The sequence below is a fragment of the Triplophysa rosa genome, linkage group LG1 (genome assembly GCF_024868665.1).
Source record: "Triplophysa rosa linkage group LG1, Trosa_1v2, whole genome shotgun sequence".
In the NCBI taxonomy this organism is placed as follows: Eukaryota; Metazoa; Chordata; class Actinopteri; order Cypriniformes; family Nemacheilidae; genus Triplophysa; species Triplophysa rosa.
Genome location: NC_079890.1, coordinates 16,541,912 through 16,553,790, shown reverse-complemented (window position 1 = coordinate 16,553,790; position 11,879 = coordinate 16,541,912). Strand labels below are relative to the sequence as shown.

Sequence of the window (11,879 nt, the reverse complement as noted above, 5' to 3'; positions counted from 1 at the left end):
ACAGCCGTGTGCATGTACAGTTAATACAAAGGTTTCATCACTCTGGTTCAATGCGCTCAAGCTGAAATACCGCCACTCCATACAGGCGAATGGATCATTTCAATTAAAGCCAAAAAAATACCAGTAATGACTCAAGTGGTGATTAAGTAAAGATGTGTTTAAGGCTTAAACTGTTCCATACATCAGATGAGCAGAGTGCAGATGTTTAAAAGATGGTGATTTGTTCTGCTGAGATCTTTCTAATGGCATCATTTCCTGTCTCAGAGCTATTATTGTAAATACATATATATCGTTTAATTAGGTTCTCTCTGTGTGTGTTTCTATTTTACGCTTTCTTTTGGGTTTTGGTCTTAAATACACATGCACACAATTTTACCAAGAAACAGCCTTTCTAAGGCCAACGTACATTGTTCAGAAAATCTCATAAACATAACTCATCCCCAGCACACATTTTTTGCAAACCTGAAGTTACTTCGATGTACAGCCTGACTGAAAAAATATTTTCCTCATTACTCTTTTGTATAGCGTTATGGTAAAGCCTGAAAGCACGAGCTATGGCTGTACATCATAAAATGAAATTCCTCTGTCTTCCCTGGAATGTTATATAGAAGTGCTATATTTCAAAGCAAGTAAAAGTCATTTCATTGACGTAACCAGGAGAACAACAGGGAAAGCAAGCTGGAGCTGTCAGAGCATGAGCTGATAACTGGTGACAGCTATGAAATGGCGAGAAGCTTCTGCTGTGAGCTGCGCTCATACAACATCTCCAGGTTATCACATCTGGGATTCTCTCCTGTCACATTTCTAACATGTTCATGATTATTATTGCAAAGTAATGAGGAAGAAGGTATAAGAGAATGAGCAGGAAGGTATTAAAAGCAGATGATAAATATAACATCAATAGAAATGGTTTTTATGGTCTGTATGAAAGGACTATCCACAGGAGTGTACCGCATGGAAAGCTGTCAAATCAGCTTTGGAAAAGATGGTCTCAAGGGAACAAAGTGAGGACAGCTGACAGCACAGATGACTAAAGAAAACAGCTTATTAATGTTCAAAGATAAGAACATCCAGAATTATGCCTGCCATTAAAGGTATTTCGATAACTGTCTGCGATGACATATTTTTATTCGTGAAGAGGGTCAGAGTCGTCTAAAAAAGGGGCAAAAAACACTTTGTGTCATCTCTCTTCCTGTCCATGAATTTCACAATGCTTATCAAAGCATGCGAGACACCAGATCAGTGGGAGGTGTAAAATGACCTGTCACTTTTGCAGGGTTCCTCCTTCTGCTGATGAGCGAGGCTTGAATATCCCAAGTTCCCAACACACTGAATTTGATATGTGAGTGAACAGGGCACTGGATGTGTGAGTGACACCATCTGTTTGTGAAGAGGTCCCACACTGGATGTGAAATCCGATGAGAGGAAACAAAAGCAAGGGAAAGGAAAAAGAACAAAGTGGAAAAAATAAATTACAATGGTAAAAAAGGAGCAGAGGAGAGGGGAGGCCGCTTCATATTACTCTAAACTGTGGCACTTGTAAAGGACAGCATTACACAGTAAAATCGCCAGTGTTAAAAAGGTCAAATTAACACTCACAATGTATATATAATCCACACTCTCAAAGTGTGGATTATATAAACACTGTGAGAGTTAATTTGACCCTTTTTAACACTGGCGATTTTGCTGTGTACCATCCTGAGGCAATGAGCGATTGCCAGATTAAGATACATTCAACAATTGTCACGGTCCTGTGTGCAATTATGTCTCGTTTTATATTGGCATAGAACAGAAAAGCACAGGAAGACAAACATCCTGTAAAAATGTAGTTAAAGCATCAGATGAACTCTACAGCCTTTGAATCACTCCTCGGGCCATAACAAGGAGGTGTGCATTCTCATTTGAATTATTATGAAGCATTACATTATAAACAGGCCATGTCAAAGGTTATAAAAAATACAGTAAGGAAACTGTGACACATCAATTTTAACTAGAATCTGATGAGGCCAAGCTTTTAAAAGACCACTAAAAATATATTTTAAATGGCAAAATAATTATCAAATTTGAATGCAGTCAAATTTTCACATATTAAAATCATTGGCTTGGACAGCGTCTTTTTCCTCATTCAAAAAATATCTTTGAGGAGATAAGGCTTTGGTTAGGACTGTGGTGAGAATGCTTACGTAAATAAACAAACTAGGAGGTGCACAAACACGTACACATCTACCTAAACTATCGCGGCAGCCTTGCTTCATTCAGACACTCCAGGGCTCCCAGCACTCACAAGGGTGTCTTGGCATGTGCACAACATTACAGCATATAAACAAGACTATGGTTTCATATCAAGGCCCTGTAATTGTTATGAGCTGGGGTAGGGAGGCCTGCCTTGTTTTAATGCATGCTTTTAATTCAGTTGTAAGACCAAAGGACCAGTGAGCAATTCTTTACAACCTGTGCAGGATTCGTAGAACATAAGAGACTCTGACCACAGGAAAATAAGTAAATGCATAATAAAATAACAAAACCTGATCTAGTAAAGAGCGCAGGCGAGTTGAAACAACTGGCTGGTTTTGACCCTTCGTTTTAATTCCCGTTTGCCTCTCACACACCTGCAACACAGTAAAGCAAGTAGGCAATAACAATATGTGACATTTCAGCGATTGTATTTCATGACCCTTTAAATGAAGTTAGCACTCACCATTTGTAATGTCTGGCAGTATTCCCCGAGTAGCTGCTAATTCACACTCCTGGTGCTTGTCAATTGGTGCATTCAGAAATGAGGAGGCATGATTTCACTTGAATAGCATGAAAATAATTCAAAACAGCATTACACTGCATTCAACAGAGACAGCTTGAGATTGACCTCATGTACACAGATAAAGAGGCTCATTGCTTAGAGCTGATACTTGGGTGCTTGGTAACCAAAATCGATTTTCCTCGGCTAAATGAATAATCAGAAACTCAGACAACATGCATAGATGTCTATGCAAAATCCCACATGAGATTATTAAACCGAGTAAACCAGTGCAGGACAGCTCTGCGCTCGAGGCACCACTGATGGTCTAAAAGGGGAATGGAGGCTTTGAGTAATACAAGTGGGAGGAGGAAAAATTTGGACAAAAGCACATTGTTGTTGTTACATTAATCTGGATACAAGAATGGGAATTTTTATCCTCATTATGATCACACGCTGTTGGGTAAGCGGCTCCATTTTCTTTTCCCGCCGCCGTGCCCTGGCAGCGCTGCGCGTCCCCGCTGAGACGCTTCCTCGCCGCCGTGAGTTTTTGACAGGCTTGGCAGCCGTGCCAACCCAGACAGTGACTGACCAAAATACTGGCAGTTTTTTGGCTGTAATTAATCTCCCTTGTTTTGAGATGGACCAGCCATCTCATAATTGTTATGCAAACTTTCTAGACCAAAAGTTTGTTTAGGCAGATCACCTTGTGGACTGTGGAAACCATTGGATTTGGTCTGAACGGGGAATAAACCATATCTTAAGCAGGTGTAAGCCCTACTGGCTGCAGTATTGAATAGTTATTAGAACTTAGATATAAATAAACTACCACAAATTTAACATACACGCGTTTTGAGAAGCTATAGCCATTACAGAAAGGCAAAATGCAGTACCCGTTAATGCCGAAAAAAAAGATGCTGGATCAACTGAATGAACTTCCGTAAAATGCACTTAAAACCAATATGAGAAGGGTGTGATGGCTGAGGATAATTGAATTAAAAACCACTTCAGACAAACCATAAACAAGATATGAATCTACTCATTCAGCAAGTTATGAAGAGGTTTTGTATGGCATGTGAAACACAGAAGCACTGCTGCCATCTTCTGTTTATTTTTATTCTTACATTTTTGCCTTGACGTGCACACACCAAAACAGCACATTATGACATGCAAGGTCTTTTCCGGAGGAACACACTAAGTGGCCAAAATGGACCATGGTCATTGTTTTACCTAAATCATCTGTTATACCTAAAAAAAACTATTTATGTAGCCTATAACTAAACTTACAAAAAAGCCTCGTTTTTTAATTAGCCTAGACACTGCACCATAGTAATACCATGGTCTTGGTGTATCACATAAATTATTTCATTCCATAATATATAGGCCTACATGTATTATAAAGTATTAATACCTGATTCGTTAACTTCACTGTACCTCCACAAAGTCATCATTGACAAATTATACAAGAGATCATTACCATGAATCATTTTCCCAGTCCGTTGTGTGCACATCGTTTTTACTTATTCACATGGACCTGATGAAGTAGCAGATGTTGAGTCGTCATGTTTTTCCTAATCATATGACCACAATGCTGGAAGACACCAGGAATGATATAAACAAAGTTTCTCTGAACAGCGCCCTCAATCACAACATTCTCAATTTCCAAATCCATTCCAGCAACAGTATAAATCCATCTAAAGCCAATAATGCAGTTGTCAATACTGAGTTTTCCGACACACCCTTCCTGCATTCACAACTGCTGTGCTCAAACCGTACCCGTATACAGATTTTAAAGCAAATATCTTATTAAATTTGAGTATGTTGCCCTCATAAGCCTAAATCCAGCACTGAGACAATCAGGCCCAGTTTATATTTGGTATTAACATGCTTTTTGGTCGATCACAAGTGGACAAAAGAGACACATACCTGTTTACTCCTGATGTGTTAATCTCTCTCGTGTGTGTCCACTTTTGACCACTATGTCAAGATCAACAGTTAAGAAAGTTCAAGATTTACTTCAAAACCAAGAGGAAATTATATGGAGTTAAATTAATAAAGAATATATCATTCAATTAATTAAAAAATCCAATATATTTATTCCCGACTGAAAGAGATTATTAAAAAAAAGCGTGCAGCCTGTACACATGCAGTTTTATGAGAGTATAGCAGCAATATCCTTGCAAACATTTCCCAGCTGAGCCAGTGTTACTGAAATATTTGAGTATGTGAACTGTTTTGTGCTGTGTTATACTAGAGGCAAGATTTACAGTAAATAACATAAACAGAGAAACTGATGAAAGGGACACTAAAAAGTGTGCAACAAAATAGCGATGAATCAAAATGCCACACATAAGATGAGAAGCAACAATTTCCAACAAACGCAGAGAAATAACCTCTAACTATAGGTACATGATCCACACTACTAAAACCTTACCTACTGCCCTTCACAATCATTACATATCCATTACATTAAAACAATGTGAGAAAAGATGAGACATGATTTTATGAGCTGGAAGTAATGGCACTGATCTTTTTACTTGAATCCTGGCTACATGAACACATTTTGTATTTTTACTGGCAAAAGGTCACTTCTAGAAAAATATACAGTATTATCCCCCTCACTGCACATTTTGCCCATTCTCCAAGGGCATGATTTCACACTTGTGGTAGATTAAAACCATTTGCAGATGACTCCACCAGCAGTTTATTGATGTGAGACAATGGGCGTGGGGTTACCAGTCAAGAAAAAACTAGCTAAAAGAACAATTTAAATACAATGGCTTGTAGAAAACAGATTTAATTCCAAGTCAGACATATCTATGTACTCACAACTCGATGTGTAGCTCCAGACACAGGAATCCAGCGTGTAATTGCTAACAGTCTCTTTTCCTCTCTAAGCAAGGTATATTTAATTAATACCACTACAGAAGAGATTCTTTTTGGACAAGTCTGACATATTTATCATTGGAGGTCTGGTTAAGGCAATCTGGAGTTCGTCAAACACAATGTCTAAACACTAACCTACCAGATGTGTGAGGTTTGTGTTTTTTCTGTTCGAGGCAGCAGTTCCCATCAGCGAGCAAAAGCAATTACTAGAGGTTATCACAGGTCATCAAGCGCAGAGCAGATTTGAGTTTCCTCTCGTTCCCTCCACTCAAACCTCTTCAGATTGTGTTTTCTTCCTCTTGGTATAAAGAACTCTACAAAAAAACAATTCTATCCTGAGAGTATAAATGGTTAACAGCGAATAAGAATGTTTTCGCCTCTAATCTGTATTGATGTTTTTGGACATGTTATATGTAACATCTTTCTGTCTGTTGCCATCCCAGCTTGCACTGCCTCACCATGCGGTAACACGATCTAAATGCAGTCCAGATGTACTCCACCAATTGGTCTAATTCCTTCAAGCCTCAATATTTTACATTACATATATTAATCATCTGAGGCATGTCACAGATTTCAGCACTGATAACATCCCTGGCTGACTCATTGTTCCAATCAAACTAGTGAAGCGGTTAACCAAACACCGCTGAAAAAAGAAAGACTTATCACAATCTGTTACTCTCAAGTGACAACATTAAGTGCTTCCACCTTTAGTTTATGAAGGCGTGGTTTCTGTTATTCGATTTAAAGATCCGATCACACGTAGAGGTTTTTCCAGACGCTTTTGTTTTGCATAAATTTAAAGTAAGGTCACACAAAAATATGATATCATCATCAAGGAACCACAGCTTAAAAACCTTGGCTTATCAAAGTTCAGAATTGAATTATTCTAAATAATCAAGGTGTGGTGTTTCCTCAGTTAAGAATCTAAACATGGTGATGTAGAGTTTTTCCCCATCAGCTTGCCAAGGTGATCTATTGCTCTTGGATTGTTACATTCCACTAGCAAAAACAGTCGAGCAGTTTTCCATTAACACAATCACCATAAACTGGATTCAACCCGGTGTTCCTCATAGGCAAAAGCTGCTTTCTATTCTCTATCTGAAGACATTGTCATTGCAGTTCATGAAGAGCCCTTCTCTTGTCCACAGGCTGAAAGCCTCTCTCCAGGGTCCTGAAGCATGGGCTCTGGGCCTAGAGCTGGTCCGGGGCAAGGGGCCAAACATATCATAAGCCAGTGCCCTCCCTGTAGGGCCCCACAATCAGTCCTCCTCAATGGCGCCATCATCATGCACCTCTCTGTAGGCTGCCATTGGGCCTCCTTCTGGGTTGTAGCTCTCCATCCTGATACTAAGACCATCTGCCAGCTTCTGGGCAGCTTGCTTGGCCTGCAACTCCTGAAATAAACAGTACACACAATAACATGAATGTCCTACTTCCTGAATACGGAAGGAGATGGGAACACCCACACAAAAGTAGCAGACATGTTTATGTCTCTTCTTTTTCTTTGGGATAAAACTTTGTCTGAGGCCTTAGTAGTGTTAAGGTAAAATCCCTTTAATTGTTGCACAAACCTAAGGGCATCTTGGAAATTACGCTCCGTTATCTCTTGTGAGAGAGACATATTCAGCCTACCTCATACTTTCTGGTCTGCTCTTGCAGAAGGGCAGTTGACTCCTCTATTGACAGCAGCTGGGCAGGACTGTGGTGCAGGGGTGGAAGTCTAGCTGCAGTGATGTCATCCAGGTGCTTTCTGTCTTGCAGTTTTCTGGCTTCTGCAGTAAGTGGTGTGGTACTGCCAGAGCTGTGACTAGGTGATGAAGATCCTGATTTTACTGTTATTCTGAAAGGCAATTGAACACAAAGCTCAATTTTGAGGACTCATTTAATTATAGACCTTTTGCATGACAAACCACACTTATCCCATGTTTCTTTTCTTTTTTTAAATACACAATTACTGAGATGTTTGTTTAGAATTGTGATTCAGTCCTAAATGTTCTGTTGGTTGTATTTTGTTGTCACATGAAACAGAAAGTGCTTCTGGACCAGTGTTGTTTACATCTTGCAAAATGGTCTATAGGCAAATTTCTGAAGCTGCATACTTTTAGAATACTAGCAAAACTGGTCAAATGGAGACTTGAAGCCACACCAAGTAGGCTATGAAGTTAAACATCCATGAAATTATTCTAGATTAGCAATGTTAATAATACAGTTTTTAAAGGTCCAGTGTATGACATTTAGAGGCATCTAGCGGTGAGGTTGCGAATTGCAACCAACGGTTCACTCCACCACTCCCTTTCGATGCACTATGGTGGCTGACACAGGGCTAAGATGTCGTCACGTTTTCGCTTCTTTTTCTGAAGGAGATTGCGTATTTATGACTTGCGCGCTGTAGAGCAGTTTGTCCGTTTAGGGCTACTACTTTAGAAACAACATGGTTAATTCCATGCAAGGGGACCCGTGGTTTATGCAGATAGAAATAGCTCATTCTAAGGTAATAAAAACATGACGCTTCATTATGTAAGGTATAAGTTTATACACCTCTGAAGACAGTTCTGTATATTATACTGCATTTCTGTCAATAGACTCATTCATTACAATAAAAGCATGATACAGTAGTTTCACTCACTGGTTTGGTTTGAATCTTGCCTTTCTTGAATATACACTCTTCTCTGTCTTCTCCATGACTTCTATATAATGTGGCTTCTTCATTGGTTGACTACCCAGAATGGTGTTACTAGGAGGCAGGTTTGTCTTGTCTTGATGTGAGCCATTGTTACTCTTAGCAAGTGTAAATTGTTCAAATGCCTCCACAAGTCCCGTGTCCTGCATCAGCAACGCTGGTGCATTTTCGCAGGCTGTTTCTAGTGTTTCAGTGGCAGCCTGTGGTTGGGATGCTGAAGACCCATTTTGGTCAAACAGTATTTTTTGACCATTAGTGTTCTCACCAGCTTCCTTTTTGTCTTGGAATGAGGTGTCCAAAGTTGAGTCTAAATCTGTACTTCGCTTGGAAAAGGCTTGCTGATATTTAGCTTGAAACTCTGCTCGGGCAGACAGTAAACTTGCTTGTTTCCTCTCGTCCTCCTCCAGATGTCCAAGAGCAAGACTTACTTTCTCCACAAAGTCAGCAATCATCCTTCCTTTATCAGGGAGCCTCTGAACAAATCTCCTAGCAGATCACAGACGTTAAACAATTTAAACAAATGGTTTCAGTTTGTACCCTGTAGGAATGCACTGGTTGATGTGATTTTACTCAGTAACTGCAGTTTATACACATCATTTCTGTGTGGCAGCAGAAGATCTGGAATGATCCAGAATATTTAATCATGATCGCCATCTAACGTTAGCCATCTTAACTGCTCTACCCACTTCGAATAGTGGAAGATACAAGACAATAGTAAATTCGTAAAATATAAAAATTACTTACTTATTAGAAAGTAACTTCTGTTGTCGTGACAGTATCTCAAGGAGCTCATCTTTACTCTTGCTCCTCAGATCACCCACTTGCCCCTGCGGCGCTGTCCACGCTGCCGCCATGATCAAAACAGCGAATAATAAACAAAAGAAACCAACAAAAGTCTAACACTGACACCTACAACACGTTGTATTTACTGATTTAATACTGTTGACATCCGACGCAACATGCCACAAATGCCGCCATGTGTTAAAATAAGCAAAGCCAATGAAGCCAGCGATGACAATGCCACAAAAACGACACAATCATTACAAAATAAAAGACCTTCACAAACTCATGGAGCGTTTTGATCTTTTGTATTGCATGAAATGGAATGAACACATAATACACGAATGACGAATAAAACAACAACAACAATAATAATAATAATAATAATAAATAGAATTAACAGAGGGGACAAAATCAAACAAACAAATAAGCAACAGAAATGACAATTATTGGAGCGAGTTGTTCAGCAGCGTGATGTTCTTACTGTGTCTAAAATGTCAATTTATATTAAACGTTTACAAAATGTATATTTTGTTCATACACACTTATTAAGCCCAACGACAATACTAAATTTAAAGAGGACAAACTGTCAAACTCATGCTTTTATAACAACCACTGCGCTCTGTCGTCATCTGGTGGTTATCCACGTAACAGAAACACAAGCTGCGTTCCATTTGATAGGGTTCCTACTCAGTGTTCACTGCTCCCTACTCCCTGAGCACGGGATACCCGTGCAACGTCATCAAAGAAAGGCAACGGCAATGCGCAGATTATAATATAAATAAATATTGTAACTACTTTTAAATTGTAACAGGGCGAGTTTGAATATACAACTGCCCTTGACTACTCCACTCCAATTTCGGTTTGGGTATGAGTTCCCATGTGGATTTCCCTCACAGTCACTCAAATAAATGAATGCACTTAAAGCAGAGTATAAACAAGGCATTACTTTTTTATTTAACAGGTTTTAGATTGATCTGACCTTGCATCAACACTAGCCAAGCTTGCCTGACCAGAACCAGTGGCTTCAAAGGGTAACAAATATTTTTCCAAAGTAAAGTGAAAATGAAGCAAAACCAAACCCAGTGTTTCACACCACACTAACACACAAGCACAAATTAATGTGGACACATCATTACTACTTTACACTCAAATAAATGGAAATAATTAGATTCCCCCCAGCCACTGTATGCCAGGTAGATATTAATAATGGCTTAGTTAATGAACAAAACCTTCCTATAAAAGAGACAGTGTAATGAATTAGTCATGGGCCAGTAATAAATAACCAAACAAAATACCAAAATAAATAAATAAACAAATATCCCACAATGTACACAACAAAAATAAAGGCAGGGAAAACAGTGATCAACACTTCAAAGAAAAAAATAATATTACAGTAAAATAGACCCATGCATCAAAGCTTTTTTACAAGAGTGGGGGCAGGGGAAACAGCCTGTACTCACTGAGCGGAAGATCTTGCCAAAGGATGTTCAGCAGTTGGTAAAGCAGTGGTCTCGGATAAGAGAAGTGGATGGGGTCCTTTATAGGACTGTTCAGGTACAGCCCTCTAGAGACCTGGTGTGGCAGCTGCTGCTGCCTAAGGTGCTCCAAGTTAAAGTGCTCACCAGCCTCCATAACAATCAGATTTTTGCAATTGACTTTACCGTTTTGGATAGAGCTAGTAATGGACAAGAACATGTTTTAGTTGTATGGATGTCTTTTCTCAGTTTACACAGGCGTACCCCACTCCTGATCAAAGGGCGAGTACAGTGGCAAAGATCTTGACTGATGGTTTTGTCAATGGGGTGCCGAAAAGGATTCATTTGGACCAGGGCGGTAGTTTTGAGGAAGAGTTGTTGAAGCATTTGTGTGATCTGTATGGGATAGCGAAAAGTAGGATGAACACATACCATCCTGAGGGTAATGGTTAATGTGAAAGATTTAATTGATCTTTGCATGACTTACTTCTTACTTTGCTGCCCGAGAAAGTGGCCACAATTGCTCCCCCAACTCCTTTTTGTGTATAATAATACTACGGTACATCAGTCAACCCAACACTCCCCTTATGAGCTGATGTTTGGACAGAAGCCCAAATTACCTGTTGATCAGCTTTTAGGTAATAGTGATGAAATGGAAGAGGATCGCACCCCAGTAGATTGGGTTGCTCAGCATCAGGAGTATTTGACTTCCATTTATGCTAGTGCTCGAAGACATCTGGAGGTGGCAGCTGAGCGCCGTATGGGTGACTGTCCTGAGTCTGTATCTACATTGCCCCCTGGTACTTTAGTACATTGTAAAAATCACTATCAGGGCCACCATAAGATCCAGGATGTTTGGAGCTCTACAGTATACGAGGTTGTGACTTGTTGTGATGAGGGGGTACATTGTATAAGATAAGACCTCGAGAGATGGAGGGCCCTATTAAAGTCATGCATCGCTCAGAGTTTAAGTTAGTCTTGTTGGGCAGGGGTACGCCCTGTCAACTTAATTGCAGTACCTCTGCAGCCTCTCTTGGTGTTAGAGGCACATATAGTTCTGAGGTGGTAGGTAGCCAAACACAAGTGGCCATGATTCACACAAGAACAGGTGGCCAAGCTGATGCTAGCTTTTACAGCATATATACAAGGCAAAACCTGTGGGAAAGGGTTTGCTCATTGTATGAGAAACTGCTGAATTTGTGTAGAGCAGAGGCGGCCTCTCCAGAGGCGGAATATGCCTTCTCTGATATGTGGGCGGTCATCCGGTCCAGCCTCGGACCGCAGAGAAGACGAGGACGGGTACAGGTGCGCTGCAATTGCC

The 11,879-nt window shown here is 40.0% G+C and overlaps 1 protein-coding gene across 1 annotated transcript; it reads right to left on the bottom strand.

Moving 5' to 3' along the window:
- Positions 1-5,515: 5,515 nt before the first annotated feature.
- On the bottom strand, positions 5,516-9,430 carry polr2m (RNA polymerase II subunit M). Its single transcript, XM_057336164.1, has 4 exons — positions 9,045-9,430; positions 8,247-8,786; positions 7,253-7,460; positions 5,516-7,014 (listed from the first exon to the last, which is right to left on the bottom strand). The coding sequence occupies exons 1-4, from the start codon at positions 9,152-9,154 to the stop codon at positions 6,880-6,882; spliced, it is 993 nt and encodes a 330-aa protein (XP_057192147.1). The 5' UTR covers positions 9,155-9,430; the 3' UTR covers positions 5,516-6,879.
- Positions 9,431-11,879: the final 2,449 nt, after the last annotated feature.